The sequence below is a fragment of the Aedes aegypti genome, chromosome 3 (genome assembly GCF_002204515.2).
Source record: "Aedes aegypti strain LVP_AGWG chromosome 3, AaegL5.0 Primary Assembly, whole genome shotgun sequence".
Classification (NCBI taxonomy): domain Eukaryota; kingdom Metazoa; phylum Arthropoda; class Insecta; order Diptera; family Culicidae; genus Aedes; species Aedes aegypti.
The window spans coordinates 186,678,497-186,698,435 of NC_035109.1; the positions used below are offsets into that span (position 1 = coordinate 186,678,497).

General features: G+C 36.9%; 1 protein-coding gene across 4 annotated transcripts in view; it reads left to right on the forward strand.

Moving 5' to 3' along the window:
* Positions 1–19,939, forward strand: part of LOC5577374 (trichohyalin) — a 254,860-nt gene that overhangs the window by 143,392 nt on the left and 91,529 nt on the right. For all 4 annotated transcript variants that reach the window (XM_021855884.1, XM_021855886.1, XM_021855885.1 and 1 more), the window contains one exon: positions 10,548–10,847. In XM_021855884.1, coding sequence (XP_021711576.1) covers positions 10,653–10,847 — 195 coding nt within the window. In that variant the 5' untranslated portion in view covers positions 10,548–10,652. The remainder of the gene's footprint in view (positions 1–10,547; positions 10,848–19,939) is intronic.

Genomic DNA, 19,939 nt, shown 5'->3' on the forward strand with positions numbered 1-19,939 from the left:
TTTCCTGCTCAAATAGCATATTCTTCAAGCTTATAAACATATACAGTCATATACAAATTTAGTTTTAAATAAAGGAAACCCCAGTTTAAAATAGCTTATTTGTGGCTGAATCCAGCCATTTTTCAAATTCAGCAGATACCTACTATGCAGTTCTATGTCTCATTTGAGTGAGATCCAATATGTATGGAGCGTTTTGCCCCTTGTCTTTTACTCCCAAGATTAACAAACTTGTTTTTGTTTTGTGCATGAATTGGGTACTAGTTTTCCGTGTAAAAATAACCGAATTTGACTAAAACACTTTTTCATTTGGTGATATTGCGGTGGCACGTTTTATTTTACACCAAGTTCCCCTACTACTTGCTTCAGAAAGCCGTTTTTTAAGAAAAACATGAAGATATGAATATCTTCAAGCTCTAGAACAACAAGGTGGTTGCACCGGTATTCATCAGCATAGATTATTGAGGGATCTACGATACAAATAAACATAAATAGTTTATTTCATCTACCTTAATTTGGGTTTGACAGTCATGTTAAAATCAAAATGGTGAGCTTTGTTTGAAACTTCTCAAATTTGATTAGTATCATTCCAAACAAAATAGAAAACACTACCATTCTGATTTGGTAAAACTAAATTGAGCATTTATTAACATTTTGTTAACAACATAATACACTTCATTTGCCGTGCAGTTTAGAATTTTTACAGATGAGTTGATTTCACCTGCTTATAAAAGAAAAAATAACGCTTTAAATTTACTTAACCGAAATATACATCGCATTAATCTTGGCAATAGAAAATTGCAACGATTTTTGTCTGAAATTATCAATCATTTTATTTGACATTTGTTCCAATGTTTCAACATTGGATATTCTATGTAGCTCAATAGTACTATACCAGAGAGGGATATTCAGGATCATTTTCAAAATTTAATTTTGAATACTCTGCAGAGCTTACTTCCTGGTATTATAACAGCTAGCACATATTGATACAACATACAACATGGCTAGCCAGAAAATTTGTTTGAGAATCAAAAGCTTGTTCTTAAGACAAAGTTTTGTTTTTCTATTGATAAATAGATAAAGACATTTAAGAAATTTGTAACATTTTCCTTGAATGCCCTCAATCTGATTTTTGAACTTAAATTTCTATCTAGCCTAAGCCCTAGGTACTTAACTGCATCTGACCAAATAATTGGAACCCCTCTCATCGTGACAACATGATTACTAAAAAGTTTCAACAAGAGAGCTTTTGGTTTATGTGGGAATATTATAAGCTAAGTTTTAAAAGCATTCGGAGAAATCTTTTATTGTTGCAAGTATGAAGAAAATATCCATTTTTTGTAATCTACTACAGATGACGCGTAGGCTTCATCCTTTGACGGAGAGGCCTGTGATATTCACAAACAAATATTTTTGACATCCCTGAATTTTCGTAAGTCAGATTTGAAAATATTGTATAATTTTGGCTTCAAACTGCTAGAACACCAGCTCCTACAGGAAGTCTTTCAGACTTGGAGTTCTGATAAATAACCCGAAGTGTACGATTTGACAGATAACTTTGAATTATTCTAACAATGGAGAATCATTTTTGTTTTTAATTTTCAGTCAAGTCTTAATGCAAAACATTTTCGAATACTTCTTCTATGCCTATGAAGAGCAAGACCAGTAGAATAGCCTTTAAATTTGTTGGAACGAATCAAATTTGTTGCACGTAAGAGATGGTGAGTGGCTGAATGTCCATATCGGAAACCGAACTGTTCATTGGTAAAAATTGAATTTTCGTTGATGTGTTCCATCAAAACGACCTTTTCAAAAAGTTTACTGATGGAGGAAAGCAAACTGATTGGACGATAGCTAGGAGCTTCTGCCGGATTTTTGTCTGGTTTTTGCATTTTTACATGTGTCAACAATATGTCAAATAAATCAACTATGAATGATAAGCTACTTTCTGGTAGATTCTTGATGAGGATGTAGAAAATTCTATCATCGTCAGGGGCTTTCATATTTTTGATTTTTTTTTCAATGATAGTTCTCACTTCTTCCAAATCAGTCTCCCAGGAATTTTCGAAAACTTTCTCGTGATCGAAAATTCTTGCGGAATCCTGAGTAAATTGATTTTCGATCTGACTAGTGAGTCCTTAATGAAAATTGTGCTCGTTTTCAAAATGCATAGCAAGTTTCTGTGCTTTTTCGCAATTAGTAGATAATAATTTGTTTTCCTCTTACAACGACGAAATTGACTTCTGAACTATTTTCAAAAGTTTTAATAATTCCAAGAGGGCTTATAGGGGCTTAGAAGTTTTTAGAAATGGAAAAACAAGTAGGACTTTATATCTTGAAAAGCACTCTTCAAATAAAATTCTGCCGTTGTATTTGCTTTGCGAATTATTCCAGCAGGGTCTGACAACAACCGCCTACATTTTCGGAGGACCATTCCTTCTTAATGTTCGGAGGGCCATAGTGTGCAGTTTAGCTTAGAGTCCTTCTCTGGCACTCGGACGATGATCAGCCGCCCCACATTGGTCCAAATTTTCGAATAGCTGGCAAAAACTCCATTTCCAAACTTAGTTTTTAAGCATAAGCATAAGCATAAGCATTGATGACCGTACAATTCGTAGTTGCTACTCCGTGATTGACCGGAATAATCAAAATTGCACAAGGAACCAACAGAAGTAGCTTGGGAGTAGCATACCATCTTCAATGTACAATTTTGAGGACTCCAATCTAAGTAATGTCAATAACAGCGCTGGCCACGTCCTTACGGTCATCGGGGGAAGGGAAGGAATGTTAATGTGACATCCATTGTTACTAGAGACCGAGATCACCTCTGCATCTCCATGGTTTTCACAGGAAGGAGTTTTGTTAGTGGGAGGGATTAAAAGCTACATTATCAGGATTCACCTTGGTAAGTGATGCGATTCATGTAGCCTCAATTTTAGAAGTTATTTATCAGTGCGTCAACATTTTTAATGTCGAACTATTCAAAGTTTGTTTTTAGAAATTGCGACAAATAAATGAAAAAAAATAAAAATAAAAATATCAGGGCTTTTGCCGACACTTATAGTGACGAACGATTCATAGATTGTATAACGATTAAATGAATGTAGCATTACCAAGATACAAACTTGTATTTTCACAAGCATGGAACTATTTCACCAGTTGGTAATCCATCCTTGACTAAAAACAAAATCTCGGCATTAAAACGCAAATGCTGGAATATATTAGCGCAGATATTAGGCTCAAGCCTACGCAGAGTTCTGCCCATCAAAATGTAGAATCTAGAAAAAAAAAGTGTAATGATTTTTTTTTACTCCGGCGGCGCGCTAATTTTGACTTTTCGAAGCGCACTCTTTTACTAAACGCGCGGACGACATTTTTATTTGTTTAAACGCGGAAACAAAGAAAAAAAACTTTTACTTCGGCGTCGCAGGCTCTGAAACTGAACACTGAATTCGATAAAACAAACAGAACACGATTTATTGCGATTCTTTGCGTACGCTATATAGGGGTAAAATATGTCATCAGGGGTTCGAAGCCTAATAACCCGGTACGCGATACTATATTACACAATTACTTATTAGCATCTAATTTGTTATTGCACTAAATAAAAGAGTTTAATTTCTACTAACTACTAAAGGTTCCACTATTGGTACGATAACCTCCCCGTCATAAATGTTGCATTTAGAATAAATCTCAGACATGCACAACCACACACACATTCTTGCTACTCATGCCGCACCAGTGTTATGAACTTCACTTAGGCGGCGCAGACTGTTGATGTCCGCAACTAGTCCTCTCTTCCACTCCCCCGCCGCTCCTATGCAGCGCAAATAATTACGTTATTATTTGCTCTGCACAAGTACAGCGGGAGGGTAAAAGAATGAACCAGTGGCACGCATCAATGATCCGCGCTTAAAGTTTCAAAACTCCTGGACCGGTTTCACCAATGGACCGATGCACGAGTTCATTATTTGACGTTTGAGCGGTGCCGTGTTTTTTATGTGACCATGGCAACTAGTGAATACGGCACCGCTCAAACGTCATATTAGTGAACTCGTGCATCGGTCCATAGGCAAATCAAAAATCATAAGCTTGTCAAACATGAGCACACAACTACTGGTTGAAATTTGAGCGCTATCATCTCAATCAGTGCCTAGGGGAACGTACGAACTTTGGGCAGTTCCGTTTTATTTTCGTCAAAAAGGGTTTTGCGGGCCAAATGTTCTGAAAATCGGCAATACGATGCGCTTACAAGTATCAATGCAAATTTGCCCACAGTAGATTTTAGAAAAATCATCAATGACTTAAAAAGCATCCATGATGGACAAAGCTGCCGAAAACACAAGTCACCCTAATTTGGATGAAACATAAATCCAAAATGACTTGCAACATTCAATAAGTGTCGCATTTATGCATGTGTTAACCCGAAAGGTGACACGCGACACTCACTCATACAATTTCTATCACTTACACTTTCATACCGGATCACACACAAATACAAACATTCATTCTCATTTTCTTGCGAATTATCCACCCGCACCATGGTACAACAATTCAGTAAAACTATCCCATTTTTTATGACTAAAAAGCACTTCCAAAGTGTAAGATAGTTGTGGAACAAAATCAACGAGTCATCGAAATTCAAAGGCAACATTTGTAAACCCATTCTTGTTGAATAAGTGTACTTAGATCGTCACTCACTGCTTTCTCACATGCTCACTAAAATTGGGTTACATGCTCACGCACACAATACATTTAAAGATACTTCCTTGATTTGGACGATCTGGTAGCCATATAGCCAATCGGTGTTTCACAATTTTCAATCATTAGTTTCTTCTTTTATCCATCACCATTTCTATTTAACTTTTCACTTATTTCAAAGAAACTTCCATTAACTCACAGCAGGAACATAAAGAAATATTTTTTAATATAAAATCACTAAGATATTCAAGTTTAACAACAGACACCTAGATTCAACGATATCACATGACTAGTGTTGCCAGTCTCCTCCCCATTTCCAAACTTAGTTTTTAGTTGAAAAACAAAGTCAATCATTCATCCACTATATCAGATAGATGAGTATACGTACGAGAATTCAAAAATAAACATGTTTTTCTACATGTTCAGACGTTAGATAGCTGCACATGTCTAAAAACCTAAATTTTTGCTTCAAAACTCAACTAATCAATTTTCACCAAAACCCGTGCAAATTTTGGTTTCAGCATATTTTTTTCTGGTCGATAACTTATTCTCATATAAATTAAACATCTTCTTATGCTAATTTATATTCAATTGTAGTTAACCTTATTAAATTAATATTTATTGTCGTAGGTACTTCAAATATTTAAAGAAGAGCTTCTTTATGCCATACAAATCGCTCCCCGCCACTCCCACGGAGATATCTTGCTCAAACGCGCGTTTAGGACCAAGGAATTGATTGAAGAAGACTATTCTTGCCTAAACTTGCCTAAACGATAGTTGTTTGAAAATGTTGAAAACCAAAAAAAACGTATGAAAAACAGCATTTTTGTTAGAATTTTGCACTATGACAACCAAAAAATTGTGACTTCGCCCAAAATAGAGCCTTGAACCCTAATTCATGTTGCAAAACACTTGCAATGGCTAAAAATTGTGAAATATTGAGAATGCCCAATTTCTGCCATGATTTTTCAAAACTGGACCAATGTGCGCCAGCCTGTCGCGCTTCCCATTCGTCAGTGGATGGCTTCAGCGCCACTCCTATAAGGAGACCACCCGGCAGTTTGCAGGTTTGCCCGGCCTGAGACCCTTCAAGGGAGGGGTTAATTTTAAAGAACTTGGGAAGAAAGCTGAATGGCTGCGTTAAATAAGCCGTTGTACTTCTCGGTAGAGGCTAAAGGCCATCAATACCACTGAAGTTCCAAATTCCTATAATTCTGAGTAACCTTAAACACTGGAGCGGGGGTTGACAATTTGAGCTGGCTTGGGTTCTTTTCTTTTTTTTACAAAAGAGAAATCTGCAATCAGATCCCCTGAGAAGGTAACTCAGGGAATGCGGGGATGACGCACCAACGACGACCCGCTTAAACCAGCCTATGCACTGTACATGAGCAATTCTTTTAGAATTGCTCAAGTGGTGAACAGTGCATCGACATGACCCTTGGACTCAGACCCTTATCTCCCCGGAACCACCTTTCGGTATTTCTTCGGGGAGGGACCAGTGCATATAGCACAACACGTGTAGCAGAAGTAGCCTAGGCAAACTGCTTCTCCTAACCGACTTAAACAATGTTACAAGGGACCAGCCTCGGCAGGGTTAATTCTCTGTAGCCAACTCTTGATTGGCGCGCCATAAGCGCTGCAATTCTAACATAATGTGAGTGACAGCCGTTTTTACTGCATCCGCACACATTCTCTCTATAATATTGTCGGGGGACGTGTCCCCTCCGCATGTAGTGAGCATGCAACCTCTCACAACAATGAAACGGGGGCAATCGAACACGACATGCTCCGCTGTTTCCTCCACACCAGCACAATTCGGGCGCGCAGGAGATTCTGAGTGCCCGAGCCTATGCAGCCATGTCCTGACAGAAACTGCATCAGGTGGAAGTTCACTTCCCCATGGTTTCTACTATACCAATCTGACACATTTGGTATTAACCGATGGGTCCATCTACCTTTAGTGGAGTTATCCCATTCCTGCTGCCAGCTTCTGATCGTTTCCTCTTTACACGCGTCGTGGACTCCTCTGGTACCCCTTTGGTTGAAGCATTGAACATCTTCCTTGGTGATGCGCCCGATGGGTGTCATCCCTGATATGATGCACACGGCCTCTTAAGATACTGTCCAACTGCTTTTGGTTTCTGCTCGTTCTAAGCGCTTTTGACCAGATTGGTCCTCCATACCTTAGTATGGATAGCGCCACGCTTGTCAGTAGCTTGCGTTTGCTGGCAATTAGAGTAGAGCTGTTAGACATCATCTTCGAAAGCGCCGCTATAGCCGTAGATGCCCTTTTACAGGCATATTCAACATGGCTAGCGAAGCTGAGCTTGTCATCGATCATTACCCCAAGATGCCTAAGGGATCACTTCGACTCTATGGTGCAATCACCTACCGAGATAAGCGCCCGTTGCTCGGACTTGCGGTTGTTGACCACCACCATCTCAGTCTTGTGACGGGCTAGTCCTAGTTTCCTGTACTTCATCCATTCCTCAACTATGGAAATAGAGTGCGTCTACTTCTTCCATCGATTCACCATAGACCACTAGGGCTATATTCTTTATCTATACGATGCTATGAGACATATCACGTGAAGAAATACCCAAGATTTATCAAAAATGGGCTTTTTCGCAAACTGTTTAGCTGGCTAGCGTACGCGGGGTCTACCAATTTGAGAAAACCGAAAAGACCATCGCTTTTTTAATTTCTTTATTAGTATCATTTCAAACATTACATTAATTTCTTATATCTAAGTGTTCTGTGTTATTTGACAAACTATCAACCTAATTTGGTAGAACAAATTTAAGATTTTATTAACATTTGTTGTTATATTACATTTCATTTGCCGTAGCAGTTCAGATTTTTTAACAGGTGAGTTGGTTTTATCTGCTTATTAGAGAAAAAACGCTTTGAATTCAGTTAACCTAACTTAACCTAAACATATAACGCATTAATCGTGACAATAGAAGATTGTCATCGATTTTTGCCTGAAAAAAACCACTCTCTAATTTTAGCATATACTAACGTTCAGTGACATCAAATTGGAATTCTAATTGTGCCGATGGGGGCCTGGTTTCAACGAGAAGTGCTCACAATTATATAAATTAAATTGCAGAGTATTTTTACGCATATGTAGAAACGAACATCATGTAGAGTATTAGTTTCTTAATACAATTCACTTCATGCTTGTATTCAACTACATAAACATTCACAAAACAACAGCTTAAATAACAGCGTTAATGGTAATCACAATTTGAACGTTAGTCACAGGTGATAAAGGGTAGATTTAAATCAAATTTTCTTCTTAGATTTGTATTTTATGGGCAAATCAGAAGATCACCCAGTGTGTTTGGGCGCCCCTTTACGATCACCATATAGCCGATGTCAGCGTCACGATAGGTCCTGACTACGATAATGTCCATCAATCAGGACATGGTCGATTTGTAATTGTGTTTGCTGTGGTGACCTCCAGGCAAGGTTGACAGAAACTCCTCTGCGATGCAAAAATGAGGCGATTCCGAAAATTTTCTGAGATTAAACTCAAAATTCTCAACACGAATCCTCAAACGATTCGAGTGAGAGTGCCTCAAAATTCCATGATTTTTTTTCTGGTGCTCTTTCTCTATGGCTTCTATGCTCACCCTTACACACTTTAAAAGCGTTTTTGAGTGACCCATCCGAACAAAACAGACCTTGCGGAGTTGTGATTTGAGTCGCATCTTCCTCGCTCATTTTTCGTTGCTTCTCTGCTTGGTATGTTTACGCTCTCTCTCAAAGAAGCGAAGACAGCACGCTGCTCTAGAATCTGCTACCGCGCTCAATATGAAGCCTGTTCCAAGCTAGTGTAGTTGCTACGACTCTGGTAGATCGTATAACCAAATGCGTTCGCACAAGTGATCCCTTCCAAAACACCTCCTTCAACGCTACGATGAAGTCTTTCAGCACATCTGCGAGTATGGGTGATGAAGTTGTGAGATTTACAGTTCCACGTACTAAACTACCAATAACTAATCCTTTTTTGTCGCTGTGGTTCTCTCGTTGATTTTTCTGCTTATCATTCCCTTTGGACATATTGCACAGTTTAGCTTAGGGTCTTTCACTAGCACTTGGATGACGATCAGCCGTTCCTAACTTGGGGAACAGAAGCTGTTGTGAACTGCTCTTAATATGGAGTGCAGACGCTTCAGAATTGCATAAGCAATTTTATCATTCCCTATCTATCAGCAAACGACCAAAGCTTCCACTGAGGTTGGTCATCCGATCTTCCATAAGGTTGCTCATATCTTGGCCAGTAGCGTGAAGAGGTAGAGACAGTAGTTGCTTAAAAGAGAGCTAAGGGCCACACAGAAGCGTCTATTTCAGGTACGAGAGGTATCAATGGTACGCTATACCCAACATTTATTAACAGTTTCGTCTAATATGGCCAAAATGAGTCCATTTTCCATTATTACTGTTGTCTCACTGTTCTCCCCTGCCTACCCTCTCTAGCCTTTGTAAGAAAAAAAACATCTAAACGGCTCTTGACTTTGAATCAAACCAATCAGACAGCTAATTCGTCACACTTCGAAATGATGAAAAATTAATATCCCAATTTTCACCACACAGCGCGAAAAACCTTTACCATCCGAAGAAGATAAAATGGACGCCGCATTAATTGTTATGTAACACCCACTCAATTGCATTTTGGACGCATCGTCATCAGTCAGCGGCGCGGCGGCACGTTCCTTTGGCCATCTTCGGTTGAATAGATGAACGGACAGTGAACACCCCAACGCACCGGCCAATATCACAGCCATCAATTTAAAAATTAGCGTGAAATTACGGCAAATGGTCTCAAAAACAAACTTGCCCATTTTGAAGATCACATCTTTCTCAGGGCAATTCACGTACCGAATGGCGTATATGTATGTGCTTTAGGGTGTGGCTTATATTTGGAAAGTTCACAATATCAAAAATTTGTTTGGGCTTCTGAATTGTAATCACATAAAAAATAAACCTCAAAACCGTTTTGTGTTTTCAGAAAGTTCCAAGCATGATTTAATAAACGATTTAATCAATTTTATGATTATGCTGATTTGGGGAACACTGATCACCTATGTAAACAATGTTCGGTTATATTGAAAATACGATTACTTACTAAAACCACGATCCCTGAAACCAAATATGAAGCCCAAACTCATGCAAGTAATTTACTTTTTGTGTTATTCTTAAATTAAAATTACTTGAACCGCAGGATGCACCTAGCAGTAGATAATTCCTTTAAAAATACAGTATTCTTTATGGTAATTCTTTAATTTTGCTAGAATAAACACACGAAAGCTAAGACAACGGAATCGTTTTAGGCGTTCACAATTATTTATTATAAAACATCATTTTCCTTGCCAATCGTTTGTAGAACTCATGTGATGTACCCTAATGTGCATTTTTCATCTAAGAAAGACGAGAGGATGTGAAGATGAATTTGGCATAGGTGTGTATAGGTTCATCCTGATGGATAGGAACAATTAAACGAATAAACCAAACAAAATCACAAATCTTTAATTGTAGATATCCATTTACTCGCAAAACATCAAGCTAAATAAAAAAAATGATTTCTATAAAAAAAACATATGTTTAACTAAGCACTCTCCTTGCTTACATCACTGAAGACTACCTCGTACAAATCCAATAAATTGATTTGCGCTTTTTGATTGTCTGATCCACGGTCCGATCTAGTTTACGGTTGAACAGTACCAAATTTTTGTTATGCAAAAACCAAAATCTAGCGGTAATGAAAATTATCACTCGTATGTATGTGGACTTTAAATCTTAATTGATGTTTGTTTTTTCTCTTCTGTCCGCGCCATTTTCAGATCATGACATGAACATCGGCATGCTTCGATTCGAGTGACCACCGGTGAGCTAGATTCATCTCGCAGTAGGCTTTTGTTTTGGTCTATGACTTCGCACCAACAGCTATGGCACTGCGATTGCGCAAGGATGTTCAGAAGGCATCCTACTATGTGTGGTTCCTCGGAGCACAGGAAGCGAAAGGGCTAAGAGGATCCCGAATCCTTCTTCCGGTTATTCCACGGCTAATCGAAAAATCCAAAGAGCACGAACCGTTGAAAGTTACGCTACAAGTGTCGCACAAAGGGCTGAAAATCATCCAAGTAAGTATTGATTGTTTCCCTAAAATTATTATAAACATTATAATTTGTAGCGAAAATGGGAAAAAAATAAATGTTAAACATAAAAATAAAACAAATAAAGACAATGGCTCACCTCTCAGCCAATAACGTGGTGAAATTTTGAAATATGTTGTAAAACGCTTTGTATGACTTTGAAAGAGGGAATTCATAACGGCAGAAGCAGCAAAGGGATAATTAACCCCAGTTTATCTCACAGTTTCAAACAATCATTGACTCTAATAAAAAAATGGAGACCAAACATAAGACCGTGATCAGGATTATATAGTTGTAGGGACAAGAACTACCTGGACACTTTCATGGTTCGCTTTGGTATTTCTTAGGGTTTTCTCGGTAAAATTTCCTGAGACTTAACATTAGAACCATTTTAATGCAATTCATATTGTGGCCAAATGAGCTTTTGAACTTTTAAACTAGAAGTTTTAAACTTTTGTGACTTTAGAAAAAAAAAAAAATCCAGCGTAGTTGGTCAAAAGTGCAAAAGAAAATGATGCAGCTCCCTACATGTATACAGGGTGTCCGAAGGTTTGTTGCTAATTCATTAGAGTAAAGTGGGGCAAAAGTTCGATTGGGGAAAGAGTTTCTTTTTTAAGGGTTTTAGCTCAAATTAAAACAATAGGTTTTAGTCATGTCTTCGTGGTTCGAATGTTATTCAAGTAAGAGACTTTCACTCCAAAAATTATAAAAATCGATTGTGATTTGGAAAAGTTATGGCTATTTGTTGTTTTTCAACATGAATATAGTAATTTTTAGTCAAATTCACGTTGCATGAAACCGAATAAAGATAAAATCTTTTTCAATACTTTATGTAAGGGCGTTTCTAGGCCTATCATAAGGATGCTTTGAGGTGTATTAGTTTTTGCTTAAATGATTGAAAACAATTGTTAGCCCATTGTGAGGCAAAAGTTCGACCCATGTATGAAGAGATCAAAGTGTGCTGTGATTAACAGCGGACGTGAAAAAATATCATCTGTCAAATTCAAGGGTTTCTTAATATTCAACTTTTTTACGATTTTCTGCATTTATTACATTATAAAGTTGAACATTCAAGTAAAGGCATCAAACTGTAGTGTGAGTAGTGGTTCTTAAGGAGCAGATTTTCCGAAGAAATGTGACTTCGTTGGATGACTTCGATCGGCTTTCGATGGCTTACCTACTTCAGTCGGAGGAAGTGGCCTTGGCTTGTGTTAGTTTGTGTCAGAGTTTACGACATGTGAAAATGAAGTTTCTCCTAGTTTAGCGTCAGAGCTACGTTGGCTAAGATCTTCTTCTTTCTAGCGTTACGTTCCAACTGGGACAGAGCCTGCTTCTCAGATTAGTGTTCTTATGAGCACTTCCACAGTTATTAACTGAGAGCATTCTTTGCCGATTGACCATTTTTGCATGTGAATATCATGTGGCAGGTACGAAGATACTATATTCCCTAGGAATCGAAAAAATTTCCTTTACGAAAAGATCCTCGACCAGCGAGATTCGAACCCACGACCCACAACATGGTCAAGCTGAATAGCTACGCGTTTTACCGCTACGGCTATCTGGGCCCGTTGGCTAAGATGCGCTGTCCAGTTCACGGAAGCAAACTGCAAAATTGGCGCCCAGAAAACGGAAAACGGAACATTTTGTTTTAACTTGCCACCATTCATTGTGCAACATATAACCACTGGAGGTAACATAGCGGGATTTACGATCCAGGACAACAACCGAATTGGTGAGATTGTTTCAATTCATCTTTATTCTAATATTTGATCACTTGCACATATGTCTCATATTTGGTGAGTTAAACCATTATTCCTATTATTCTTCATTTATTTATTGTAGTTATCCATCGATATTTCGAATTATGTTTGTTATTTCGATAATTTATTATAAATTTAACAGTAAACTGTTTCGGTTTTGTATAATGGGAAAGGGACGAAATAAGTTTTCATTTCTTTTCAGAGAGCGAATAATTGCGCTTAAACCAAGGCTCTAGAGCCAGGACATGAGGAGGAAATATATGTCCATCCCAGGAGAAGCTACAACAATGGAGTGCACATTAACTTTTTTAGTAACGCCACTCCTAACGATCTTACCCATACTCTGAATCGAAACGGTTGGTACGGTTGTCCCCGTTTCTTCCTTATTTAAATTGAAACATTTTCGCCTATCATGTTATTCATTTGGGAACTTTTTTCAGTTGTCTTAATTCCCAAGGTTGCACAGTGGGCCTGGCCATTTTAATATTTGTATAATATCACTGATACTTTTTAATATTGGCTGTGCAAGCGCTTAGAATAGAATAGAATAGAAATGATTGAAAACAATTGTTAGCCCATAGTGAGGCAAAAGTTCGACCCATGTATAAACTCACACGAAAAAATTAAAATTGCCTGAAATCAACATATTATCTTCAAATTAAGCGAAATTTGGTTTATCATGCGAAAAATATTACCAAATTTTAATATTTACATTTAGTTTTGCGAAAAACTGCTATTTTTAGGAGGGCAATTTTTTGATGAAAATTTAGTGTGTATTTTTCAGCAAACATAAGTTTACGGCTTGTATAAAGTATGCCTGTCATGAAAGTATCGATATTTTGTGTTTTAGCCAACCCCACACTTGATTCGAACTCTTGCCCCACTAGGGCAAAACATCGTTTAAGACAATAAATTTTGAAACTGTTAATGGGTAATTATTTTGACACAAGTTTGTTCAGCAAAATTATAGCCAATATTTTGAAGGTTCACTCTATGGTATTAGAGTGTCCATTTCCCGGCCATTTTGCTCGTCCGGGATTCGGGACTAAAATCTAAGCTTATCCCGGGAAATCCCGGGATTTCTCAAACTTTGAATAAAACTAGTATTTTGGTTGAAATAAAAATACAAATTTAACAATACAGTCGCCTCTTCACATCTCGATATCGAAGGGACCATCGAGATAGGGAGAGATTGAGACAAAGAACAAATTTTTGATGAATACTAGATTGAAAAACACTCCGTTGCCAAGAAAGCAATACACAAACAAACGTCATTTTGCGCTCCTAATTTGTTTGGAATCCCAAAACATTGGTCTAGTAACCTTCGATATTGCTCATATCGACATACGGAGAGAAAATTGAAAACAAAAAATCAACAGAAACACATCGAGATATGGAGATATCGAGATATGGAGAGTGAAAATGTATGCAGACTGAAGGGACTTATGAAATCATCGACATAGGGAGAGATATCGAGATCTAGAACATCGAGATGTGGAGAGTCGAACTAAGGTCGAACTTTTGCCCGAAATTTCTTTTTTTTTGCAATTCCGAACTCAGTAAAAAATATTTTTTAATTTCTTTATTAGTATCATTTCAAACATTACATTCATTTCTTAAATCTAGGCGTTCTGTGTTATTAGAAAACACTATCATCCTAATTTGGTAAAACAAATTTAAGATGTAATTAACATTTTGTTAACAACATATTACATTGCATTTGCCGTAGCAGTTCAGATTTTTTACAGGTGAGTTGATTTCAACTGTTTATAAGAGAAAAAAAAACGCTTTGAATATACTTAACCTAACTTAACCTAAACATATAATGCATTAATCGCGGCAATAGAAGATTGTAACGATTTTTGCCTGAAATTATTTATTATTTTATTGACATTTGTTCCAATGCTTCAACATTGGATATTCTATGTAACTCATTGGTACTATACCAGGGAGGAAGTCTCAAAATCATTTTCAAAATTTTATTTTGAATACTCTGCAGAGCTTTCTTCCTGGTATTACAACAGCTAGTCCATATTGGTACAGCATACAACATGGCTGGCCTAAAAATTTGTTTGAATATCAAAAGCTTGTTCTTAAGACAAAGTTTTGATTTTCTATTAATAAGGGGATAGAGACATTTTACATATTTATTAAATTTGGCTTGAACGCCCTCAATGTGATTTTTTAAAGTTAAATTCTTATCTAGCATGAGCCCTAGATACTTAACTTCATCTGACCAATTTATTGAAACCCCTCTCATCGTGACAACATGTCTACTTGAAGGTTTCAAATAAAGACCTTTTGGTTTATGTGGGAATATTATTAGTTGAGTTTTGGAAGCATTAGGAGAAATCTTCCATTTTTGCAAGTATGAAGAAAAAATATCCAAACTTTTTTGCAATCGACTACAGATGACACGCAGGCTACGACCTTTGGCGGAGAGGCCTGTGTCATCAGCAAACAAGGATTTTTGACATCCCTGAGGTAACTCAGATAAGTCATATGTGAAAATATTGTATAATATTGGTCCCAAAATGCTGCCTTGAGGAACACCAGCTCTTACAGGAAGTCTTTCAGATCTGGAGTTCTGATAATTAACCTGAAGTGTACGATTTGACAGATAACTTTGAATTATTCTAACAATGTAAGGTACCCCGGGGCAAGTGAGAATCTAGGGTAAGTGGGGCGTTTCGTCATAGCTCAACTAGGAAAAGTTTTTCATGGGGGTATTCTTCTAGAAAGTTGAAGATACAATGACAAGGAATGTATTTAGTACTAAACATATTTTTATTTTTATTACCATGTGGTTCATGTAACAGTTGTCAGTTCAGCGCCATTTTCAACTTGCATGACAAATTGTGACACGTTTCACGTCTTGCATTGATTCGCAAAAAATAAATGTGTTTTAAATCGAATTTCCATCAGTAAGCTATAATTTTTAGTATTATTACAAGCTGCTAACGATAAACCAGTATTTTTTTTCATTTCATATGAAATTTTTGATGGTCTATCTTACCCTAAAATATAGTTGTACCTGGGGTAAGTGGGACCTATCAAAACAAAAACCAGAATCAAAACTTTTCGTACACGTTTCATACATTTTGCTAGAGAGTAGCACAAAAACATTCAAACAAATGATTTTTATCAAAAAAGATCAACCTCAAATTACGTAATTGCATAAGAGGGAGAAGAAAAGTGTTATTATTCTTTATTTTTTAATTATTTTTTTTATTTTTGAAATACGACTTCAAAATTGAACAAACACAAAGTTGAAATTTGAAATGCATCATGAGAACGATTACTTTTCTATTTTAATTTAACTTTATTTGTTATTTCTACCAATTTAAGTAGTGATGGAAAACAATTCCATCCCATAAGGTGGTTTTCTGCCATGCATATAAATAATAACAAAACATATTTATAATTTCGTCAATTATTGATTGTTCATGTGCTACATTTTAATTAACAACTTATAAATGATATATTTTGAACATGTTTAATTCCTCTTTACGCTTTTATTGAGGAATTTTCAGTTAATATTAAATGTGAGGTGACATACTATTAAATAAAGGGTTTCTTCCTAAAACGTAACGTATTTTATGGTTGATCCCTTATGAACATCAAATATGTACTTAAAATTAAAAATCTATGACTTATCAATCCTATTATTGTAATGGTTGACTTACTGATGTGGATTGACGCATGAAACTGGATGTGTCCCACTTGCCCCGCTTAGCGAGGTAACTGCGTCCATTGGCTCATTCTGAAACTTTCTTCTAAGGTTTTCACAATTTTGAAATTATTCGATCAGTTTCATGCACACACCAGCAAATATGTTACCAAAACGTGATTGTGTTGTTGAATTTGAAAAATATTGACATTTGAAAATTTTATTGAACAATTTGTTTGAACTATCGTTTTTTCGTTCCCACTTGCCCCGCGGTACCTTATGTTGGAAAATTAAAGTTTTTCATTTTTACAATCAAACCTTCATGCCAAACACTGTCGAATGCTTTTTCTATGTCTAGAAGAGCAAGACCAGTAGAGTAGCCTTCAGATTTGTTGGAACGGATCAAATTTGTTACACGTAAAAGTTGATGAGTGGTCGAATGTCCATGGCGGAATCCGAACTGTTCATTGGCAAAAATTTAATTTTCGTTGATGTGGGCCATCATTCTGTTCAAAAAGTTTACTGATGGAGGAAAGCAAACTGATTGGACGATAGCTAGAAGCTTCTGCAGGATTTTTGTCTGGTTTTAAAATTGGAACAACCTTAGCATTTTTCCATTTGTCAGGAAAATATGCTAATTGAAAACATTTGTTAAATATATCAACTAAAAATGATAAGCTACTTTCTGGAAGTTTCTTGATGAGGATGTAGAAAATTCCATCATCGCCAGGAGCTTTCATGTTTTTGAATTTTTTAATAATAGTTCTCACTTCTTCCAAATCAGTCTCCCAGGCATTTTCGAAAACGTTCTCTTGATTGAGAATATTTTCGAACTCCTGAGTAACTTGATTTTCAATTGGACTAGTGAGTCCTAATCCGCACTTTCAAACTGCATAGCAAGTTTTTGAGCTTTTTTGCAATTAGTTAGTAATAATTTGTTTTCCTCTTTCAATGCCGGTATTGGCTTCTGAGGTTTTTTCAAGATTTTCGATAATTTCCAAAAGGGCTTAGAGCCAGGGTCCAATTGAGAAATTTTATTTTCAAAATTTTTGTTTCTTAATTGAGCAAAACGTTTCTTGATTTCTTTCTGCAAATCCTGCCATATAATTTTCGTAGCAGGATCGCGAGTGCGTTGAAATTGCCTTCTCCTCACGTTTTAAAGACGGATCAAGAGTTTAAGATCATCGTCTATAATCACGGATTCAAATTTTACTTCACATTTTGGAATTGCAATGCTCCGGGCTTCAACAATGGAATTTGTTAAAGTTTCAAGAGCATTGTCAATATCAAGTTTAGTTTCTAAAGAAATGCTAACATCAAGATTAGAGTCAACATACGTTTTATATATATTCCAGTCGGCTCTTAAATAATTGAAAGTGGAGCTGATAGGATTGAGAATCGCTTCTTGGGATATTTGAAATGTAACAGGGACATGATCAGAATCAAAATCAGCATGAGTAATCAGTTGGCTACAAAGACGACTAGAGTCGGTTAAGACCAAATCGATCGTAGATGGATTTCTAGAAGAGGAAAAACATGTGGGGCTATCAGGGTATTTAATTGAGAAATATCCTGAAGAGCACTCATCAAATAAAATTCTGCCGTTGGAATTACTTTGAGAATTATTCCATGACCGATGTTTGACATTAAAGTCACCAATGACAAAAAATTTTGACTTATTGCGAGTCAATTTACGCAAGTCAGTTTGGAGCAAATTAACTTGCTGTCCAGAGCATTGAAAAGGCAAATAGGCAGCTATGAAAGTATATTTACCAAACTGTGTTTCAACAGAAACACCTAAAGTTTCAAAAACTTTAGTTTCAAATGACGAAAACAGTTGATGTTTGATACGCCTATGAATGATGATTGCAACTCCCCCACATGCCCCATCAAGTCGATCGTTACGATAAACAAAATAGTTAGGATCTCTTTTGAGTTTAGATCCAGGTTTTAAATACGTTTCGGTAATAACTGCTATATGCACGTTATTAACCGTAAGAAAATTAAACAGCTCGTCCTCTTTACCATTCAGAGAACGAGCATTCCAATTTAAAATATTTAAATTATTATTTGGATCCATTAGAAAAACGTAATCCAATAACAATTTGATTTGTAAATTTTACACCTACTTGGACTGCTTCAGTCATAGTGGTGGCTTTGAACATTGCATCAATCATTAGATTCAATTGTTCAGTTAGAAAGTTAAAATCAGAGGCAGACATGTCATGTGATTTCCCATTAGAATTTCCGGTAGACGAAGATGCGGAGTTACCTGTGGCGGTAGGGTTTTTTTCCATTTGATTTGAAACAAGTAGAATGGGTACCCATGGATCGAACAGGGGAGGAGTTCGAATTTCCTGCTACGATATCGGCAAAGGATTTAGGGGCTCCTGGGGTAATATGCACTGTCGGGGCAAAACGCATCTTGCCAATTTTACTGAAATAAAAGAGTTTTGAGAGAAAAACACTATGCGGATTGATCAAACGTTGCAAATTGTTGACGCCCTGAGAATTTGATACACTTTGAAAAACTTAACAGGGAGATAGAACAATAAATTCAAAAAGCACTCTTCTGATGTAACTTTCTCGATCATTTCACTTGTTGTTTTGAAAGCGATGAAATGAGAATTTTTACGTCCGTTCACCATAAAACAGGTGATTAGAGACTGGGTAAGTTGTTGATGATATGATTTGGCGAAATAACAGAACGATTTCTATTTTCCATAAAATTTTCTGTTAAGCGACCGGTTGGGGCAACATGCACTCCATTGATTGGGGCAGAACGATCCATTCCAAAATAAACTACAATCATAAAAGTTAGGTCATTTATGGTCTTTACAAACGTATTTATACACAACTGTATCATCTTGTAGACGAAAATCATCCAAAACTCGTGTTTTTACGATAAATAAAATTACATTCAAAACACGATGGTGCATCTTGCCTCGTTGTTGTGGTGCATCGTGCCCCTTTGTTTGAGTGCGTCTTGCCTCAATGTTGTGGTGCGTTCTGCCCCAAAAAGCGGTGCATCGTGCCCCGCATCAATCTTAATTCACGCAAAAGTAGTGTTTGAAAAAAGTTTAATTTTCCAACAAACTAATGTAATTATGATGAAAATTCGCTCAACACCATGTAGGGTGAACCCAATCCAACTAGATTCGTGTATTGAAACACTGCATACATGTTGTTTAGTGTTCATTTTGGCACATTTTCCTTAAGTGGTGCATATTACCCCAGGAACCCCTACCGTGGGTAGATACATTCGAAATTGAAAGATTGGAACGGCTACCCGACGGATTAAAATTAGTTTCTGAATGAGCATGATTATGATTTTCCTGGTGGGTATGATTCATGATCAAGCGATCGTTAACTGAAAAATGAGCATTGTTCGATACTCTACCAGGCAAATTCCGGAAACGACCGTTTTCGTAACGGATATTATCTTTCATCTGCCTGGCACGAGCCTCAATGACCCTTTTGCGTGAAGGACAATTCCAAAAATTGGACTTATGGTTAGCCCCGCAATTACAGCATATAAATTTGGTGGTATCTTCCTTCACTGGACAGACGTCTTTGGCGTGAGAAGAACCTCCGCAAATCATGCATTTAGCATCCATGCGACAATTTTTTGTACCATGACCCCACTTTTG